Source organism: Equus caballus, chromosome 1 (assembly GCF_041296265.1).
Source record: "Equus caballus isolate H_3958 breed thoroughbred chromosome 1, TB-T2T, whole genome shotgun sequence".
NCBI lineage: Eukaryota > Metazoa > Chordata > Mammalia > Perissodactyla > Equidae > Equus > Equus caballus.
The window spans coordinates 1,391,006-1,412,154 of NC_091684.1; the positions used below are offsets into that span (position 1 = coordinate 1,391,006).

Genomic DNA, 21,149 nt, shown 5'->3' on the forward strand with positions numbered 1-21,149 from the left:
ACTGGGTTTTGGTTCTGGTGGGGCCGAAATTAGAAATGAACCAGCAGACCTGGCCCTTCTCAGCACCAGCCCAGGACGTTGCTGTGGCCCCAGCTCTTCTCGCCTCCTCGAGCCTTTGTGAGCACCCGAAGCTGTCTTCACCTGATCATGAAGGAGTCACCCTGACCCACACAGCAGGCATCACTTTGTAAACAAAGAAAATGAGCTACACGGAAGCTGTCTTGGTAGAAATGATTTTATTTAGAAATCTGGATCACGTGACATTTGGGCGCCATGCAAATAGTGGTGCTCAAGCTGAAGGCCCAGTCACGTCCCCGTGAATAAGTTGTTAGAACTGGAATGTTTATTTGCGCCGGACATTAACTTCACTTCAGGCTTTGTGACACTATCTTTGTTAAATTCTGAATCTGAAAACTTGAGAGTTGATTGGCAGACACAATCCTTATATAAAAGCCTAAAAAATTCCCCACGCAAGGCCAGGAGCACAGAGCTCCTCCTATGTTCCATTTAAGCAGGACCGGGATGTCTCAAATTAATTTATGTGGGAAAACACCTTGACATTAAAAATTCAGCATTCTATCATAAGTAACAGTTTTCTTAGAAATACACCAGCTGGTTGCTCTAAAGAATCACTAATTCTAAAACTCAAAAGAGCAATCTTGGGTCTTGCAGTGATTTGCAACATAAGAACGTGGGGGCCTGGGATGGCGCCAGGGGGTCAGGCATCCCTGTTGGGGGGATGTGACAGCCTGTCCTGGTCCCCAGGCCCCTGGTGAGGGCGGCCTCCACCCACTGAGCAACGCTCAGCACCAGCTGTTCGGAAACAGCCTGAGGAGGAGCTGGGTGCCATCGAGACAGCTGACTTCACGTCCTTGTCGGTTCTGACAGAGGGCTTGTGACAGCAAGCTGTGGGAGCTCAGGTGCGGGTGTGCGCATCGCATGCATGGCTGCTGAAGGTGCATGGGCATTGGTCACAGCGCTGCGGCCCCCAGGCTGCGCAGAGGGACCCTCTCAGGGTCCCTGAGGCCACGTCTCTGCTCTGGAGCTGCTGTCTGTCCCACATGCCTTGCTAGGAAGCAGAGCCCTGGCCAGCGCATACCTGCCCCACCAGGAGCTGTTCTAAGCTGCAGGGACAGTGGGCTCACCAGGGCCATGGGGGGCTGGGGACTGCCAGTGCAAAGCCACAGGGGTGGGTGGCTGCCAGTGTAGAGCTGCCAGGCGCTCACCCGCAGCAAGAGGCCAGGCTGGGACGGAGGTAACACCAGGCCTGTTGGCAGGAAGGGCTGCAAGGCTTGGGCACGCCCACTAACCTGTGGCTGGGACACGGTGAGATGAGCCGGGTACCTAGTGATCTGGGCCTGGGAGGAGGAGGGGGTGTGTGGGGTGGGGTCATCCGGAAGGGGTCAGGGGAAGTAGAGGGGAGGTCTGGGGGTTGTGGAGGGAGGTCTGGGGTGTGGGGGGAGCTGTGGAGGGTGGGGTCATCTGGACTGGGTCAGGGGAAGTTGGGGAGAGGTCTGGGCTGTGGGGGAAGGTGTGGAGGCCTGGTCATCTGGACGGGCTCTGGGGAAGGGGGGAGGTCTGGGGGGACATGTGGAGGGCGAGGTCATCTAGATAGGGTCAGGGGAAGTAGGGGGAGTCTAAGATGTGGGGGCAGGTCTGGGGGGTGAGAGTGTGAACGCAGGTTGGGGCTTGGGCCACCAGGAAGTCTCAGGGGCCCCATGGTAGGTTTTGGACCCCCTTGGGACCTGTGGTTGGTTTGGCGTCAGAGGTCAGTCTCGGTCCTTCGTTGCTGGGCAGACACAGGCCAGACTCATGAAAACACTGCTCAGTGGGCAAGTGAGTTTAAAAGTGTGAGCCGGGTGTGTGGGTGTGGGGTTCTGGGGGGCTGGATCACTAGGGAACTGGGCGAGAGCCGTTCATCTCTGAGTATACATGGCTCTGCAGCTCCTGGGGAGCTCCCTTACTCTACTGTCACTTTGAGTTTTCAAATTTGATTTTTAAACTGTAGCAGAAACACCCCGTCTCCACCGGTGCTGTCCTCGTCCTCTCGGGTCGGGTCTGAGCCCAGCGCTCCTTCCCCTCGGCGAGTCCCTCGCAGCCTCATCTTGGGTGCCCCCTCCTGGTGTGGCCCGGCCCCTAGGCGGAGCCCCTGGCTGCTCTTCCCTGTGGTTTGGGGTCCCTGTCTAACGCAGCGGGTGCTGCCCTGGCGTGGACTTTCAGGGCCAGGCGGCTCCTTTCTACCCGGGTCTGTCCTTGCTTTGAAATTCACGCCCAGACCCTCGTCCTCCGCTACTGGAACGTGGCTTTCATTCTGCGTAGCTTGTCCTGAATCTTCCGAGAATGCTTCTCGCTGGTGATCTGGTGGAAGTTGGCCCTGTTGTCCGCTGCTAAAATGGAAATGTCGGCTCCGCTGAAACGGGCGATCCTTTGCTTGAGGTGGGACTGCAGCTTGGGGTCGGGGGCGAACGTGTAGGGGTTCTCCTGGAATGCGTGGACCTGGCTCACCACCTTGGCTATGTTTCTGTGTTGGGGGAAGAAATGAAAGGTTAGTCTGCACAAGTCACAAGGAGCAGCCTTCTCAGGCCAGTGAATTCCTGGGTGCTCTCAGGAACCGTCGAAACCAACCTCTTCCAGTACAGACTCTGAGGGGTGAGTGTCCTGGATTTAGGCCAAGCCTCATTTCATTACCCAGGCCTGTCTGTCCACCCCCCATCCATCCTTCTGTCCATCCATCCACTTTTCAGCTCACAAATATTGACTGAAAATCTGTGTTGGGCTCTGGTTGGTGCTGAGGATTCCAGCATGAGTGAAACCCAGTGCCAGCCGTTGGGGCGCAGGGAGGAGGCAGATGAGGGGGTGCCGGGTTATGTAAGGGGGGCATTCATGGCTGCTGGGCACACATTTCTCCCCAGCGCTGTGGTCAGTGATGTCACAACGGCAGCTACAGAGTGGCCACCATGGGAGTATTCACACCCTGGGAATCAGCCAGCGCTGTGGCCCAGGGCTCATTTGCCGGAGAGCCGGAAGTTAAATAGTGACCACAGGCCCCCGAGTGTCGTCTGAGGAAACTGGCGGCTCAGAATCGGAAGTCCTTCATTCTGTCCGGGGGCAGCCGTGGACTTCACAGACAGATATTCCTACCCTGATTTGGGATGAGAAGCAGTGTGTCCAGTCTGAGTGCTTTCACTGTTAATTAAAAACAAACACATCTGTATGTGCACAAGAAACAGGCGCGGGCAGCAGACAGCGGCTCAGCCATGGTCCTGATACAGTGTGGACTCCCTTGAGTTCCTAGTTTCCACTTTGCTGACAGACTAGTGTGCATTGTGGGGTCTCTTAGGTACCACTTTTAAACTGCTGACTGAAAGGGCCTTGAGCGGAGCAGGTTGCAACCAAGGGGCTCCAGGTCCCCTGGCGTGTTTGCCGAGGGGGCTGTCTGCCCTCGACCCTGAGGAGTGTGTAGCTGGGCCGTGGCCTGACCAGCCTCCACATGACTGCCCATGTGGACGATGGAGAGGAAAGGTGGGAGAGAGAACGGGTGGGGTGAGCGTCCCCCTGGAGACGGGCTGCCCCGGATCTGGAGAGACATCCAGGGGCAGCTGGGACGTGGGCCTGGAGCTCCGTGGGAGGAGAGGCTGGGCTGGGAGGGCAGCCTGCACCTTCCCCGGGGGGATGAGCAGCTGTCCTCTGGCTGGGGTCACAGTGGTGGTTTTCACAAGCCACCCCCTGGTCTGGGCCTCCTAGGTAGGTCCCCAGGTGGGCTGGGCAGGTGAACGAGGGGACCACAGGAGCAGGCTGAGGACTGACCGTGGGTCTTCTGCAGATGGCTCTAGGGAGAAGGGCCCAAGGGGGTCGTTGGAGGCAGGGAGAGAGAGAGGTGATACCCAGGGTCAGGGAAGGTGGTGGCACAGAGGTGGGGCTCAGGGTGTGCCTAGATCTCCCAGCAGGAAGGTCACGGTGACCTTGGGACAGCATTTTGAGACCACGGATGCCAGAAGTGTGGGAAACGCTTGCACTAAGTTTTTGGAAAAGGAAGAGGCAGGAGATCACCCGGGGTGGAGGCTGCAGAGGCCCTGGGCTGGGGCGGGGGGTGGGGGGGGTGGGGGGGTGGGGGTTCAGTGCTGGGGGAGGGGCCCAGGCCTCAGAGGAGCAGGAGGGCCGGGGAGGCCACCCACTCACCTGAGCTTGCTCCACCTGTGGGCCCCGTTGGTCATGGTGAAGCCGCCGGTCTCCAGCTGCTGGATGTGCATGGCCAGGAGGCGGGCTGAGGGCAGGGTGGGCTGGGCCCGGAAGCGCCGCCCTTCCATTAGACACAGGCTGTCACTTTTCAGGAAGACCTGGGGGCCCAGCCGGGGGTGGGGGAGTGGGGGCAGGGTGGGGGGAGAGAGGGAGAGCTCAGTCCAGGGCTCTCAGCCTGGCCAGTCCCCGTTGATGTCCGTGTTGTTCCTGCACAGGGGCTACACCTTGGATTATTGGATTGGGGGCTGAAAGTCCAGACATCTTAAGCTTGCAGATGCAAAAGGAGCACTGACGCCATCACTTCCTGCTCCTGAAATGGCAGACTCCTTTCCTAACCTGTTCTCCAGGTGACTCAACTGCCCCAATGAGACTGAGACCCAAGATGGCTGGCTGCGGGAGCCCTGTGTCTGGTGTCAACCGAGGGCGCACCAGCCCTCCTAGCCGTAGAGAGCTGTGTCCGGGCAGGGGCTGCGGCCGTGAGCCGACCTGCCTGGGCGGCTGCTGCGTCTGTCCCTGTGCCCCATTCGGGAAACATGCCCCATCATTCCACCACTTCCTCCCTGTGGTCTCTTGAGGCCCCCTCTGTACTTCGCCGGGCTGTGAGGAGGCTGGCCAGGCAGCCAAGCTCAGGCCGGCCTCAGACCTCAGTCCGGCCCTCTGGGCACCTGTACCCTGTGCACCCGCCCAGCAGACAGGGCTCCCAGAGCTCCCCGGCCGCCACTGCCCAGGTGAGCTGCAGAGGTCCCGCAGGGAGATGCCGTGCACAGCTCTGAGGGCACCTTGTGGTCTGGGGGCCATGATGCAGGCTTGGCCCCCCAGAGGCGTGCCGAGCACATTGTGAGGGAGAAGCCCAGCTGGACACAAGCTGCCGGAAGCCCCTGCAGAGCACTCGTACCTCCACAGCTTTCAGCTCCTCCATGACCTCCGCTATCTTTGCGGGTAAGATTCTCCAGGCCTAAAATAAAAGCGGAGGTGAAGGCCCTGCGGCCGTGGGGTGCCCACTTGCGTGCATGGGCCCTGCCCTCCCGGGAACTCACAGGGGACTGCCTCACGGCCAGGTGCTCCAGGCCACCTAGGATCTGCATGGCCGTCGCAAAGTTCCTCTGCTCGTAGCAAGATTTTGCAATCAGCAAAAATTTGGACAGCAAATTCACCTGCAACTGAAACGAGAAAACAACGCGTTCAGTGTCTTCCCCTTTAAGACGAACAAATAGAAACCATCCTGGGACCTGTTAAGTAACCCAGTATCAGGGGGCACAGAACAGTGTGAGCCCCACCATCTGTGCATGAAGGAGGCTGGCAGGTGGGCTCAGGTGGCTGTGGGGGGCTGGGCAGGAGGATAGGTGTTTCTTGAAAAACAAAACAGAAAGGCGAGTGCCAGGAGCATAGAGAAGAAGTCGGCCTCACTTCTCAAAAGCAGAGCACTTGCAGGACAGGCCTTTGGGCTGGGAGTGCAGACAATCAAGGTGGCGGGGGTGAGTGCACAGCTGCAGGAGCAGGAAGGGCGCCCCCACCCGGAAGATGGAGCCAATGTGTCCAGAAGCAAACGGAACAATTGGGCAGCTTCTCGTCCACTCGGCCGAGTCCACTGCAGGGACGGGGTTTCAACGCCTGATTGGGGATCTGGTCCCACTCGGCCCCACCGCTTCCTCTGCGGTGCCCTGGTCAGCAGGGGCAAATTCTCCAGATTTTGCGGCACCTGCTGCATCCAATGAGATTCTCATTCCTAACGGGCTGTACCATTTCAGAACAGACCTGAGGGGTTGAGTTCATAGCACCTGGATTTCACACAATTCCAGAGACTCCTAGAAGATTCCAGAGGATTCAGCTGACCCTTCCTTTCAGAGCTGCCTCATCCTGCAGACTGTCATCATGGCCGGGGCCTTCCTTCAGGTGGGAACAGCACCTGTAGGTCCCAACCAGATGCCTTTCTCCTGGGCTTAACCCTTGTCTGCGATGATTCTGATGCAACTGAAGGTCACACGGATGGGCCCCTGGAGGTCATTCATTGTTGTCACTTGCTAGCTTTCTGGCTTGAGTGCCTCTTAAAGGATCTTGAAAAACATTTACCTACTCATACTTTTTTTTTTTTTTTGAGGAAGATTAGCCCTGAGCTAACATCTGCTACCAATCTTCCTCTTTTTGCTGAGGAAGACTGGCCCTGAGCTAACATCCGTGCCCATCTTCCTCTGCTTTACACGTGGGACGCCTGCCACAGCATGGCTTGACAAGCGGTGCCATGTCCACACCTGGGATCCGAACCAGCGAACCCTGGGCTGCTGAAGCAGAGCATGTGCACTTCACCGCTGTGCCAGCGGGCCGGCCCCTACATACTCATACTTTTTAAGTTGATATCTCAATTTTTTTTCATAGGTTTAAATAGATGCAAAGTATGTAATTTCCAGCACTTTCAGAGAAGACTCTTCCGTCACTGTTAAGTATACCTCACCTGCGTGGAGTCGACAGAGGGTTCGTCCTTCTGTGACTGGCTTATTTCACTCAGCAGTGCCCTCCGGGTTCATCCAGGTGGTAGCGTGTGGCATGATTTCGTTCCTTTTTAAGGCTGAATAATACTCTACATAGACACTACATTTCGTTTCTCTGTTCACCCATGGAGGGATATCTGGGTTGCTGCTTCCTCTTGGCTGCTGTGTTCTGTCCCTTTTAAACCTAGCTGATGAAATCAAAATCCTGTTTTGCTTCCTAACCCACCATTATTCATCTAAAGTAACACAACAAACTTTTCTTTAAGGTGAGGAACTTTGCACTGTTTCTTTTTCTTCTTGACCTTGTATTTCCACCCCTAGAGTATCACCCGAGTGGAATGTACTCTTATCCCTGAGGACGTTTACTGTCTGCTCATTACATTTTCTGGCTCAAATTTTGAACTTTAACAATCTTCTGTGACCACAGTTTACAAATGTAAAAGTCAGTCTTCTGGACTGTTCTGACATCACAGTAAGTAACACACGATACGTGAAAGGACATACATTTCAGAATGCAATAAGCACACGTGTTAAATGTCCACAGGCAGTTTATTAGAAGCGTGTCTCCTGGGAGATGCACTGGGCGCTTTTTCTTGTTGGTTCCGCATCACGGTGAGTGGTCTTGTTTGAACACTTCCGTTTCTATCTTTTTCTTACAGGGATGTAGCATCCTGTTCACGGCAGTGGAAGGAGTTTTGTCACAACGATGCCATGAGTTCCTTCCATCCTTCCAGGTCGGGTGCTGACACCCTGGCTGTGTCTGCAGACCTGCTGCGTCATGCTGACCGCAGGGGCCCGGGAGCATGCCGTGCTCCTGGTGCTGAGCCTCGGGAAAGGCATCTGCAGACTCAGGACGGGACGCCTACCGTCTCTCAGGCTGGAAGCGGGCCTGTCCTCCCTGTCCTTGGGGGCTCAGATTTAGGAATGTTCCTGGGAAGCAGAGGTCTGTGAAGTGACTGTCGACTGTCCTTGTTCATATCCCCTTGGAAGGTCCTTGCGAAGCCCGACCACGCAGGCCCTTATTCAAAGACGCTGATTTAGGGGAGCTACATTTTTGTTTGTTTGAGGAGGCTCAGCCCTGAGCTAATATCTGCCAATTCTCCTCTTTTTGCTGAGTAAGACTGGCCCTGAGCTCACACCGATGCCCATCTTCCTCTGTTTTATATGTGGGACGCCTGCCACAGCATAGCTTGATGAGCGGTGCCATGTCTGCCCCCAGGATCTGAACCAGTGAACCCCAGGCCGCCGAAGCGGAACGTGCAAACTTAACCACTGTGCCACCGGGCCGGCCCCAGGGAGGAGCTACATTTTGATGTCACTCACGATCTCTGTAACATTGTGGATTAGAACAAACTGGAGAAGCCCAGCTGCCCTGTTTCCACATCCTGGCAGAAGTGAGGACAGGGCACTCTGTCGGCTAATAAACTCCTAAAGCTCAAAAACTCTCCCCAGGGTGGAAAACAGTAGAAAACTCTGCATTTGTTAACAGGTCTTGGTGTTGCCCCATCGGGTTTGGGAAGACACAAAAGAATATTTGAAAAGGGAAAACAAATTGCAGAGGCTGTTCATGCTGGGAATGGACATATCCTGGCTTTGTCTTCTGATGGGGAGGTGGTGGCCTCGGTGGGCTCTGAGGCAGCTCCTGGGGCGGAACAATGGTGTTCCCCTAACCCCCAGCCCCCCTCGGTGCATGCAGCCCACTCCAGGGGCAGTGATGGTGGGGTTCTTTCTTGGGGAGCCCTATCATTTGGGCTGGAGTTTGCTGTAAGGGAGCTGCTGCCTGGGAGGCAGTGGGCATCCACCTGCAGGAAGGGGCTACATGACACAGGAGGAGTTCTGTGGTCCCCACAGTGGCCTCTGTGCTTGTCAGCATGGCCGCCTCATATGGGCAGGACCCCGGTGACCCCCACCCGGCTGCTGGCCTCAGGTAGTAAGGAAATCAGAGGCCTTGGCAATAGGGTATTCCCTGGGCAGATGTGCAGACTCCCTAGGGACTTGAGGGGCCTCTGTCCTCTCTCAACCCCTCCTGGGTAGGTGGGAACCTGGAAAGAAGTGGTGGCCCTGAGGCAGGTGACTGTCCCTCTTGGCCTGCCCAGTGCCCTGGCTGAAGCAGATGGCTCAGCTCAGGCTGAGATAGCCATAGTCCAGCCCAAGACTCACAAGAGCCTGGGCCTGGGCCTGGGAACAGAGGGAGCTTGACCTTGACTGGCCCACTGACCTGTGTTTCATTTATTCCACAAACTGGCTGAGGACACACAATGTGCTGCCTGAAGGGGATGTGACAGTGACCAAATTGATCCCTCCCCTCGAACAGTTTAGGTTAGTGGGACAGCTGGGAGTCACAACTCCCAGCCCTGGGACACAGCTAAGGCAGGAGTGTGGAGGGAGCCCCTAAGGGGAGTGTACTCTGATTGGACCCTGAGAGTGTGTATGAGAGTCTGTTAGGAACTGTGTATGTGACCCAGGAGGATGGTGTGAGTGTGTGTGTGAGGGACTGTGTGTGTGTGCCTGTGTATGAAAGAGAGGGACACTGTGTGTGTGTGTGTGTGTGACTACGTGTGTGTGGAATGGTGTGTAAAAGGCACTCTGTGAGGGACTGTTGTGAGAAAATGTGTGTGAGAACTATGTGTAGAGAAGGACTGTGTGTGAAGGATGTGTGTGTGAGAGGGACTGTGTAAAGGGACTGGGTGAGAGTGACTGTTAGAGGGATGGTGTGTATATGAGGGAATGGGTGTGAAAGGGACTGAGTGAGAGACGTGTATGAAAAGGATTTTGTGTGTGGGAGTGATATGTGTGGGAGACTGAAGGTCTGTGTGTGAGGGATTGTGGGAACTGTGAGACAGGCATTGTGTGTATGAGGGACTGTGTGTATGAGAAGGACTATGTTTTGAGTCTGTGTGTGAGAGGGACTGTGGATGTGAGGAATGTATGTTTGAGAGACTGAGTGTGAGGATCTGTGTATGTGAGGGATCGTGTATGAGAGGGGCTGAGTGTGAGAAGGATCGTGTGTGTGAGGGACTGTGAAGAACTGCATGTGAGAGAGACTGCGTAGGAGGAACTATGAGAGGGACTGTGTTTTGGAGGGAATGAGTGAGGAGTGTGTGTGAGATGGACTACGTGTGTGAAAGGGACTGTGTAATGGATTATGTGTGAGAAAAACTGGGAGGAACTATGTATGTTTGAGACTGTGTGTGAGAGAGATTGTGAGGGGGACAGTGTGTATAAAAAGGACGGTGTGTGAGAGGGACTGTGGTAGTGAGGGACTGTGTGTGAGAGGAACTATGTGTGTGAGATGGACCATGTGTATGAGGGGCTGTGTCGTGAGAAGGACGTGTATGAAAGAAAGACTGTGTGTGAGGGACCGATAGGAGGGAATGTGTGTGAGAGAAACTGTGAAAGAGAAAGGGACTGTGGTTGTGAGGGGGACCATGTGTATGATATAAACTATTTGAGGGATTGTGAGGACTGTTTGTGTCACAAACTTTATGTGAGAGGGACTGTGTGCCTGGGAAAGTAGGTCAGGGAGTGTGTGTGAGAAGGTATGTGTGTGAGGGGGGCTGTGTGTGCTTGAGGGACTGTGTTAAAGGGACTGTGTTTGTGAGAAGGACAAACTGTGTGAGAGAAAAACTGAGAAATTCTCTTTGTGTGAGGGACTGCATGTGAGAGAGGCATGTGTGTGTGAGAGACTATGTGTGAGAAGAACTGTGAGTGAAACACGGACTATATGTGAGAGGGAGTGTATGTGAGAGAGACTGTGTGTGAGCAGGGCTGTGTATTGAGGGACTGTATGACCAGCCTGTGTGTGAGAGAAACTATGTGTGAGAAGGATATGTATGTGAGGGACTGTGTGTGAGAGGAACTGTTTGTGAAGGACTATGTGTGCAAGGGATATATCTGAGGGACTATTTGTGAGAGGGACTTTATGTGTGAGAGGGAATATGCGTGTGAAAGACTATGGGTGCAGCTGAGAAGGACTGTGTGAGAACTGTGTGTGAAAGGAACTGAGTGAGAAGGACTGTGTGACAAGGACGGTTATGTGAGAGGGATGTGTGTGTGGGAGGAACTATATGCGAGAGAGACTTTGTGAGGGACTACGTACGTGAGAGTGTCTGAGGGACTACTGTGAAAGGGACTTTATGTGTGAGAATGTCTGCATGTGAGAGGGCGTGTGTGTGTGTGAAAGACTGGATGAGACTGACTGTTGGAGAGGGATTGTGTGAGTAGAGGGACTGCTTGAGAAGGACTGTGGTGAGAGGGACCGTGTGTGAAAGGGACTGTGTGTGTGAGGAACTGTGTGTGTCAGGGAGTGTGGAAGAGAAGGCCAGGTTGTGAGAGGGACCGTGTCTGTGAAAGGAAATGTGTGTGATAGGGAGTGTGTGTGAGAGGCACTGTGGATGAGAGCGACTGTGCGTGAGAAAGACTGTGTGAGAGGAATGTGTCAGGGAAGGTATGTGAGATGTGTGCATGTGAGCGGGAGTGTATGTGTGTGAGAGAAACTGTGAACAACAGAGGCTGTATTTGAGAGGGACTGTGCGTGTGATGTATGTGTGTGAGGGACTGAGAGGGACTGTATGTGTGTGAGGGTCTGTGTGTGAGAGCTCTGATAGGGACTGTGTTTGTGAGGCCCTCTGTGGGAGAAACTGAGAGGGACTATGTTTCAAGAGGGATATGGATGTGTAAGGAAATATGTGTGTGAGCGACTGTGTGTCTGAAGGACTATGTGTGAGGTAATGTGTGTGAGAGAGGAACTGTATGTGGGAAAGATGATATTTGACGGAGTGTTGAGAGGGACTGTGTGTGTGGGAAGGACAGTGTGAGAAGGACTATGTGTGCGAGGGACTGTGTGTGTGAGTGACTTTCTGAAGAAATGTGTGTGAGAAGGTTTGTCTGTAGGAGACAACGTGTGTGTGTGAGGGACTATATGTATGAAGGGCTGTGTTAGAGGGACTGTGCGTGAGAAGGACAGCATTTGTGAGGGACTGTATGTGAGGACTGTTGAGAGGGACTGTTGTGAGAGAAAGACTGAGAGGGACAGTTTGTGACAGGGACTGTGTCTGTGACAAGGACTGTGTGTGAGAGGCACTTAGTGTGTGAGGGGCTGTGTGTGTGTTTGAGCAGGGACTGTGTGTGTGACAGACTGTGTTTATGAGGGTCTGTGTGTTAGAGGGACGATGTGTGTGAGAGCAACGGTGTGTGATGGACTGTGTGTGAGGGATTCGTGAGAGGGAGTGTGAGAGACTGTGTACATATGACAGCATGCACATGTGTGAGACTGTGTGTGCGTGCACACATGTAAAGGCTCCCCAGATGATAGGGGGTTGTTGTGGTGGACCAGAGCCAGTGTGCATCCCCAGTAGAGTGAAGAGCCATGTCAGGCTGGGGTGTGACAGGTGGTGAATGTTGCGGAGCTGGTCAGTGTCTGATGTCACCGTGGCTAAAGCTGTGGCACTGCTTTTACCGTTCGCCTTGCTGGGTCCTTGGATTCCATGCACGTGGAGAACCTAACGACTGGGATGCCACAGGAGGTGCTGCCTGCCCGTGCAGTTGGACCCAAACCCTGCTCTGACATCAGAGCTGCGGAGGCGCCAACCTTGGAGGTGTGGCTGGTCACAATTTCAGCAGCCACCCAGGTGCTGACGTCATCTGCACTTCTTAAAAGCTGTAACAGGTACTTGTCCTGGACGTAGTTGGGAAGAAATAAGCTGCCGCTTTTGGCCGACAGAGACTCCGAGGAGCTGGCTCTGGAAGAGACACAGGTGCGCATCACAGCGAGGACGGGCGCAGGCGGCCCTCCCGGCCCTGGGGCTGCAGGGGGCTCTCTGGGTGCAGGCGGCCCGGCAGGTCAGGCTCTGCAGAGTGGGGAGGGTCTGGCTCCGGGGCTGTTCCTGACACCAGCATCTCCCTTCAGGGGAGAGTGTCCACGAGACACCTAAGTGAAGACCCCAAGCCCTCCCGCCAACCCCCATTCCAGAACTCCGGGGCAGACACCCCGGGGGGGACACTCACTTGGGGATGGCCACATTTTTGTCCATGACGCCCAGGGCTCGTGAGTTTAAGAAGTGGACGGGATGGCACTTTTGGAACAATTCCTGCAGGAGACAAGGACACAGACGTTCAGGGCACTTTCCCCGGAGGCCTCCTGGTCAAGGCAGTGTCCCTGGGGGCTGGGGGTGATGGGGGGCACCTCTGAAGTCACAGGTTCAGCGCCTGCCCAGGAGACTCCTGATGTCTGGACAGTCGTGATCACTGGGTCACTGTCACCTGCCAAGTGACATGGGGACCCAGGATGGCAGTGGGCCTGGGAAGGGGATGCCTGGGGGCTGGGCTCAGGACGGAACCAGAGGGGCATGCCTGAGCCCTGTTGGGCGCCCAGCTCCAAGAGGGAGGAGGCCCACGCCCCCTGGAGGCCCGCAGAGTGCCCTCCAGTGCTGGCGAGGTGGGAGTGTCAGGACCCTGTGGACTGGGCCCTGTGTGCCCTGTGTGGGACGGGAGCCCAAGCTCCTCCTGGGGCCTCCCCTGGGCCTGAGCATCCAGCAACTGGCCCCATTCACTGCCCTTCTGTGTGTCCCTCCAGCAAACATCTGTTCAGGGCCTGTGAGCGCCAGAGCGTCCCTCCCCGAGACGCCCCCTTGCCCTCCAGCCAGGGGCCTGCTGCCGCCAGACTGGCTGGGCCGTGCGGACCCCTTCACCTGCTGCAGCAGTGTCAGCTGGCTGAAAAGCTGGTGGGTGCTGTACTCGGTCAGGAAGTAGGGCCCCTTCTCGCTGGCCTTGGCGTAGGGGCCGTAGAAGTCCTCGAAGAAGCAGGGCTTGGGCAGGGCGGACGCAATAGTGTACTGGCGCTCCTTGTGTGGCAGCACCAGCCCGTTGCTCCGGGACAGCCTCCAGGGGAAGCTCTGCAGGGCAAGGCCAGGCAGGGCAGGGGGTGGAACAGGGGCGGGGGGAGGACCCAGGCCGGCTCCAGGCCCAGGACCCTTCAGAGTGACTCAGCTAGAGCCACAGAGCAAAGCCCTCCCGCCCGCAGCCATGCTGGCTGGAGGACACCTGCTGGTCACTTGAGTGAGTTCCCCCTGGACAGAGCTGCTGAAACTTGGGGCTGTTCCCATAGATTATGGAAAGGTCCCCTCAGATCCCACCCCTGTTCCAGGCCAATTCCTGGCAGTGGTTTCTTCCACTGGATCTCTGGCCTGAGGGTCAGGAAGGTGAGGGCATCTGAGTGCCTGGCCAGGCTCCTCTGCTGTCCTTGCCGAGGGTGAGGAGGAGACAGGAAGTGGCAGCCCCAGAGGGCTGGTGCCCAGGACTGTAACATGGAGTGTGTGTGTATGTGTATGCATGCGTGCTTACACGTGTGTGTGTACAAGGGCATGTCTGTGTGCAAGTGTGCACTCGCACATGCATGAGTGTGCACACATTCATGCATGTGCATGACGTGTGAGCAGGTGTGTGCTTGTGTGCATGTGCCTGAGTGTTCGTGTACATGTGTGTGTGCACGCACTCATCATGTCCTGCAGGCTAGGCTCAGGGACAGGCACCTGCTTGCCCTGGGAGGCCCTCCCTTGGGAAAGGCCCCCACCTTCCGGGAGATTCCGTCTTCTGAGAGCCTCTTACAGAGGGCATTGAGGGGTCTGGTGTCCTCCTCGGTCTCCTTGGGGTCCTCCAGGTCTGTGCTGCGCGGGGCGCCCTCGGCCCTCCGGTCCATGCCCACTTCCAGGAGGCCCAATAGGTGCTCCGCGGAGCCGTCCAGGGGCAGGACCTGGGCAGAAGCACAGGGTGGTCACTGCTGCCTCCTTGGTGGGGATGGTGGCTCCTCCTCCCACAGTGTGCCCTCAGCGGGATGGGGGCTGCAGGCCCTGCCTAGCGGTCACCTTGGAGGAGATGAAGTCCTCGAGTCTCCCCAGCAGCCCAGCGTTCCTCGTGAAGTCCACAGCGTAGCAGTCTTCCACCCAGGCCTGCAGGAGGCAGAAGCTCCGCTTGTAGATCTTGGTGAAGGTCGAGGTGGGGTCCTGGTGGGCCCTGGAGGCAGATGGGAAGAGGCCGCAGCTGTGCAGCATCCCCCGCCAGCATCGAGAGGCCTGTCTGCTGCCGTGAGGGCCCAGCACAGGCAGGTGCCTCGCCTGGGGTCATGCCAACAAGCAAAGGAGCGTGCATGGGGTTTGGATGCGGCTCTGTCTTTGAGGGGTTATTTCAGCCCTACCCTGCGGACAGAAGAGAGAGGCAGCCTCTGGGAGCAGGGGCCCGCCACTCTCCTCCACCCCCACCCATGCTCTGCCCTGGAGCACCTGCCGCCCCCAGGGCACCAGGGGGGGCAGAAAGCAGCAGTGAGAGCAGTGCTTGGAGAGGCAGGGTGGGAGCCTGGCTGCACATGTGGAGGGAGCAGGGGAGTGGGTCTCCTGTGATTCCCTCCTCCCCAAGGAGGGACCTGATGCTGACGGCCTGAGGCTGCCCCTGGGTCCCAGCCTGGGCGTGGATGGGCAGTCCTGGTGAGAGAAGTGTGGCCGGGGGTGGGGGGGGGGGGGCGGGGGGGGTGACAGGCCAGCTGGGAGAACAGGCCAGAGTGTGTCCAGCCACCACCCACCACCCCTTCGCTCAGGCAGCACCCTCCTCCTGCCTCACGCCTTGGTGCTCATCGCTTATCGTCTGACTCCCACCTGTGCCTGTCCCCACCATCTGCCCCCTCCATGGGCATCAGGGGCCTCTCCCAGCCATTGGCTCTCCTGCCACCGCTGGCTCCTTTCTCTGAGGCCTTGTCCTCGCCTCGACCTTCGGCCGAGCTCCACCTCTGTCCTTGTCAACGTCACAGGGACTCCTCATCCTTCACAGCCTAAGGAGGTGCCCCGGGGTCTGCCCCGTGGCTGTGTCGCCCCCTGCAGGGCGGGGACGGGGAGCCGAGGTGGCAGCATACCTGGACAGGGTGCTGTTGATGCGGTCGAGGAGGAAGTGCAGGAAGTCGTGGGGCGTGCAGAAGTAGCGGAAGGTGTACAGGAACTGCTGCACGTAGCCCTCCAGGAAGGCGTCGCTGGGGGGAGGTGGGCGGTGAGGCCGCGGCCTGGCCTTGCGGCTCCCCCACCTGCCCGCGGCCAGTCCCGGTCCCAGGAGGCCTCTCCTCCCCCTGGACCCCACCAGTGCTTCAGGTAAGAGGGGAGACCTGGCTGCCCTCAGCTTTCATTAGCAGCTCCGGGATAAAATGGGAGAGCGAGAGTGTGTGTGAATTCTAAGGGTGTGAGCGTGAACGAGTGTGAGTGTGAATGTGTGTGAGCACGTGTATATGTGGGTGTCCTTGCTGGGACAGAGGTGGGCAGGAGAACCACTGGGAGAAATGGAAGGAGTGTGTGGGGAGCTGATAACATTAGAATTTCCCAACTATCTCAAGTGTGAGGACTTTTCCTTAACATCAGTTTTTAGGGCCCCTCGCTGTGAGCATCTCTTTCCAGAGCCTTTTCTTTCAGGAAACTGCTGTGCTCAGGCAGTGACTCCACCCCCGAGCTGGAAATCGCTGCATCAGGAAAGAGAAGCGACAATTCCTGCCCCAAACTTCTCGATTTCATTAAAGTTGGGGGGTCCTCCTCTTCGCCGTGTCCCCCACCCTAAGGGGTGCCCCCCCATGACTGAGTCCGGGGAGTGAGAAAGAGAGGTGGGGGGCCCTGGCCAGAACCCCCTCCCTAGCTCCTGAGAGGAGGACATTGCGTCCTAAGAATGAAGGAGCCCAGTCACCTGGTCACCCTGGGGCCGGGGACACTATGACCAGACTCAGGCCAGGGACTAGGCAGCTACCGGCCCAGCCTGCCCTGCAAAGGGACGCCCACAGGATCCACAGGGATGAGCCCCGCCCCTCGCCGGAGATGGTGTGCACACACGTTGTGCACAACGCTCCACATGATACGCCCCAACACACACACGCACACACCACACCCCTCCAACACACATGCACACACACCATTCACACTGTACACACAGCACATGTGCACACGTCTCCTGTAACAGCCTAGTGGGCCAGTGGTGGATGTGCGATGCACACGTCTTACAGAGGATGAAGCTGAGGCTTGAGTCTGAGAGTCGGCATGGAGCCCATGGATGGCAGGAGGCCCCGCTTGGGACAACGGGGTGCGTGGGAGGAGGCAGCTGTCCTGGGAGGATGGCCCTGCTGTCCCCTGGCCCTCGAGAACCCTTGTCCCCTGGCAGCCTCCCTCTGCGTCCCCTGCTGACACCTGGCTATCAGTTCTGGGGTCACCACAGCCTCCAGCTCAAAGAAGACCCCAGGGTCTCCAAAGTAGTGTCACGAGTCCCCAGAAGCCAAGATTGGGATGAAGTCTCCACCACTGCCTGGGAAGCCGGTCTGTACCTGACCCTGACCGGCTGGGCCCCACGTCCAGGAGCAGGCCAGGCCGCTGGATCAAGGGAGCCGGGGAGGTGGTCCTGCGCCTGAGAACCGGGACGGGGGTGCCACGTCGAGGGACAGGGCAGGTACACTCAAGACCAAGACGCTCAGGTCCATAGGTGAGTGCCTGGCGGGGCCTGGGGCACTTAGGCCAGGGGCTCTGTGAGGGAGGCACGTGGCCGCTAACACCGGGCTACCTAAAGTTCAGATGAAAATTTTTTCTAAATTAAAAAAAAGTGCAGCCTGTCTCAGCTGGGGGAGGGCAGAGACTTTCCCCCTTTACCTCCTTGGGGCCCATTTCTTTCTTTCCTTTTCCCCTTTGCTCTCAAAAGGCCTGAGGGGCACAGGGCGCACCTGGAGTAGAGGTATGCCATGAGTCCCAGCGGTGTGCCGGCCTGAAGGACGCGGGCCTTCCTCTGCCTGCTGCCATGCGGGTGCTTGCTGACGTTGTAGAAGATGAGGGACGAGGACTCATCCAGGGGGCTGAAGTCCAGCGTGTCGCAGTGGGCCGCCGCGATGTTCACGATCACGGGCAGGGCGCAGGGCTCCAGGCCCCACCGCTCTGCGTACATGACCTGGCAAGAGAGCGAGTCACCGCTGTCTGGTTGACCTGCTGCCACCAGGCGCGTGTGGGACACGGGGGCCCAGTCACCTGGCCACTGACCCAAAGGGGTGGCACTGCTTGTGGCCCCTCACAAATCAGAGTATGTTTGTACACCTCCTAACATGTCCTGATTTCCAAGGTTCTAACAGTGGGAGCCCACGGGGCAGTCACGGCCTCAGGAGGGAGGGGGCGGGAGCACGGACGTGCCTGCAGGTACTTCTTGACCAGCCCCAGGAACTGCATCTTGGACTTCATTTCCTCCAGCTGCCCCTTCAGTTTGGACAACATGGTCTTCACCTCGGAGCCTGGGGGCAGGGCAGAGTTAGCACAGGGCAGCCCCTGACCCGTGGGGGCAAGTCCGCCTGACCCCGGGCCCTGGCGTCTGGGCCCGAAGCTACCTTTACTGCGCTTCTCCTTCTGTAGGAGCTTCTGGTAGAACTTTAGAGTCTTCCGGTAGTTTCTCTTCTCTATCACGAGCTGCTGCTCCAGCTCCTGCTGAGGGGAGAGCACGTGAGCCCAGGGCTGCCCTCCGTCTGCAGGGCCACTCGGAGCACACCTGCCTCCTGTCCCAGAGCGCACACAACATGAAAAGGCGGAACACACGGGACCATGCGAGCACGCACGTGGCTCACAAGGAGCGCTTCAGAGGAAAACCTTCGGCAGCAACAGAAAGAACATCTGTGCGTGAGAGCTGGGATCAGAAACCCAGTTTTGTTTCTAAGAAGGAAACAAGGAACCGAGGCACAAAGATAAATAAATATCTCAGTAAATTGGTATTTGGAAGTAGATTCGAAGACCCATGTGAAAAAACGAGGCCAGGGAGCCGGCCCCGTGGTGTAGCGGTTAAGTTCGCGGGCTCTGCTTTGGCAGCCCGGGGTTCACATTTTAGATCCTGGGCATGGACCTAGCACTGCTTGTTAAGCCATGAAGTGGTGGCATCCCACATAAAATAGAGGAAGATTGGCATAGATGTTAGCTCAGTGACATTATTCCTCAAAAAAACCCCCCAAACCAAAAGAACATCAGACAACTGGTGGCATGTCACCATTATGAAACGCCCCCCTAAGATGCCAGGCCCCCAGCAGTCCCCCAGGACTAGAAGTCGGGGAGGAGTGAGGAGTGGGGCTTAGACCTGTCCCCACCCCCTGGCTCTGTCCCTGCCTCGTCCCATCCCCACAGAGCCTGCCCTTCTAGAGAGTTCTCCAGGCACCCCAGGGCGGGGTCCACTTGGCAAGCAGCAGCTGTCCGTCCTGTCCTCCCCTCTCTGCGATGAGCACAAGTGGTCCAGTGAGGTCCCTCCATGGCCCCCAGCATCACCATGCAGCCAGTACCCTGAGACCCCTGTGCTCTGCAGCCACGCACAGCATACACACCACTGCATCCTGGGCCCCTGTGGACGGCTCTGCTGTTATCACCAAGCTTGAACACACCCCAGACAGCCCTGCCCCTGGAGCACACCATGCGGACCTACAGGTGCAGCCGCCTGGCTGCTCTGTGCTCAGTGAGATTCTGGACCTGTGGACCCTTCCCACAGATGGCGAGAAGCTGAGTCTGGGCCCTGCAGCCCATGCAGGGCTTCTGTCCAGAATACTGAACACAATGGGGGCTTCACTGAGTCATGTCTACACGAGGAAAGGGGGACCCGAGACCCTGAGGCTGCAGGGGAGCTGAGGCTCCCTGGGTTCTGCTTCGTGTGCCCAGTATCCGCTCTTTCTGGGACTTCATTTGTGTTTCCAGGAAGAGGATGCCGCAGGCTCCCAGGAGAGACCACAAGCCTGCCTCGTGGGTGCAGGAACCGCCCCCATCTCCCCCTTGGTCCCATGGAGGCAGCTCTGGTTCTCCCCTCACACAGAGCAGGGAGGAAAGCTCCGAGGTCAGCACCTGCCAGGGCAACGAGTGTTAGAAACTACTAGAACCCAGACACGCCCTCCCTTCAGCGTGGAGAGGATGCACACAGCCTAGCCTACCTGTGCCCTGCCCCCCAGCCCAGGGCTGAGCAGGGAGTGATTCCGGGGCAGCAAGGGGTCTGGGAAGCCTGGGACCCCTGTAAGCTGGGCCTTGAGTTCCAGTGGGTCTTCAGCTGTGACTGAGGTTGGCTTTTCCTGCAGCAGGAGGACAGGGTGTGGAGCAGGCCACAGCAAGGGGCTGGGCTGGGGGCCAGGGGCCAGAGGAGGGGGCAGGCGCGGGTCCAGGGACAGCTCAGGCTCCTGGGAAAGGACTTCCTGTTTAGGGGGTTTGAGGTGGCGAAGTGGCCACACAGACAGGAGTGTTCGTGTGAAAGCCAGTGCGCCCTGGCCTGCCTCTAGGGAGGTTAACCAGCTCAGATCAAACACGCGTTCCCCTAAGGTCATCACCCTCTGACAAGGACTTTGCCTTGTTGATAGCATTTATTTCTGGACAATTTTGCAAAATTAAAAATGCGGGTGGTATTTTTATTTAAACATTTGAATCCCCTCTAACTTGTGATCTGTTTTTTTTTTTTTTGAGGAAGATCAGCCCTGAGCTAACATCCGTGCCCATCCTTCTCTATTTTATATGTGGGACACCTGCCTCACCATGGCCTGCTAAGGGGTGCTAGGTCTGCGCCAGGGATCCGAGCTGGTGAACCCCGGGCCACCAAAGCGGAGTGTGTGAACCCAACTGCTATGCCACCAGGCCGGCCCCTCTAACGGGTGATTTTCCTGAAAACGTGTTTCAGGTGGCCGTCTTCTTCCATGCACTGGTATTCTAGCAACACAGTAGTAGACAGCCACACAGATGGTCTACAGCCCACAGAGGGCCAGCACCTCCAGGCCAGGGCAGCGGTGGGGGAGGTGGTGCAGAATGAGCACAAAACCACGTCCCTCTGTTAAATCTCGGTTGTTAAACCAGGTCCCTCAAGACCTCCGGCTCCTCCTCCAGCTCAGCCATGTGCAAAGTGCAGGGGGAGGATGTCACAGATCGGGAGCACGGGCAGGCTGTCTCCAAGGAGACAAACAGAGAAAGTCGACTCAGACCACATGGAGATTTCCACGCGAGGCGCTACGAGCTGCCCAAAGCTCTGAGACACCACTTTCCTGGGACAGTGTTTTGAGAAGAGCATGGGCTCTGGTACCCAGCCTGGGTCCAAATCCGGTTCCCCCACTTGACAGCTCCCAGACCCCAGCCACCAGCTCCCGGAGCAGGAAGAATGAGCCCCCGGGGGGCTGGGGGCAGCACTGGACATGGGAGTCACTAGCCATGTGTGGTGTCTCCAGTGTTAAAATGAAACAGAAAAGTCAGTTCCTCTGTCACATGGGCCACACTTCTAGTGCTCAGTAGCCACACATGGCTGGGGGAGCCCCATGGACTGCACAGATCCGGGACATTCCGTCATGGAAGATGGTTCTGGAAGATGGTGCAGGTCGAGACCCACAGTAAATGCAGAGGCCCCGCAGAGCTGTGTCCACAGCAGGACTCATCCTCTGCT

At 57.2% G+C, this 21,149-nt stretch overlaps 1 protein-coding gene across 8 annotated transcripts in view; it reads right to left on the reverse strand.

The window, feature by feature from the left end:
* Positions 1 to 217: 217 nt before the first annotated feature.
* Positions 218 to 21,149, reverse strand: part of KNDC1 (kinase non-catalytic C-lobe domain containing 1) — a 67,147-nt gene continuing 46,215 nt past the window's right edge. For 2 of the 8 annotated variants that reach the window (XM_023636546.2, XM_023636551.2), the window contains 13 exons: positions 18,100 to 18,196; positions 17,909 to 18,006; positions 17,452 to 17,672; positions 15,625 to 15,738; positions 14,588 to 14,735; positions 14,296 to 14,475; positions 13,415 to 13,618; positions 12,732 to 12,814; positions 12,316 to 12,466; positions 5,277 to 5,399; positions 5,135 to 5,194; positions 4,180 to 4,337; positions 218 to 2,521 (listed from right to left, as the gene is read on the reverse strand). In XM_023636546.2, the coding sequence (XP_023492314.1) occupies positions 2,290 to 2,521; positions 4,180 to 4,337; positions 5,135 to 5,194; positions 5,277 to 5,399; positions 12,316 to 12,466; positions 12,732 to 12,814; positions 13,415 to 13,618; positions 14,296 to 14,475; positions 14,588 to 14,735; positions 15,625 to 15,738; positions 17,452 to 17,672; positions 17,909 to 18,006; positions 18,100 to 18,196 (1,869 nt within the window). In that variant the 3' untranslated portion in view covers positions 218 to 2,289. The remainder of the gene's footprint in view (positions 2,522 to 4,179; positions 4,338 to 5,134; positions 5,195 to 5,276; positions 5,400 to 12,315; positions 12,467 to 12,731; positions 12,815 to 13,414; positions 13,619 to 14,295; positions 14,476 to 14,587; positions 14,736 to 15,624; positions 15,739 to 17,451; positions 17,673 to 17,908; positions 18,007 to 18,099; positions 18,197 to 21,149) is intronic. The other 6 variants (XM_023636555.2, XM_023636547.2, XR_011441379.1 and 3 more) reach the window with 5 other exon arrangements.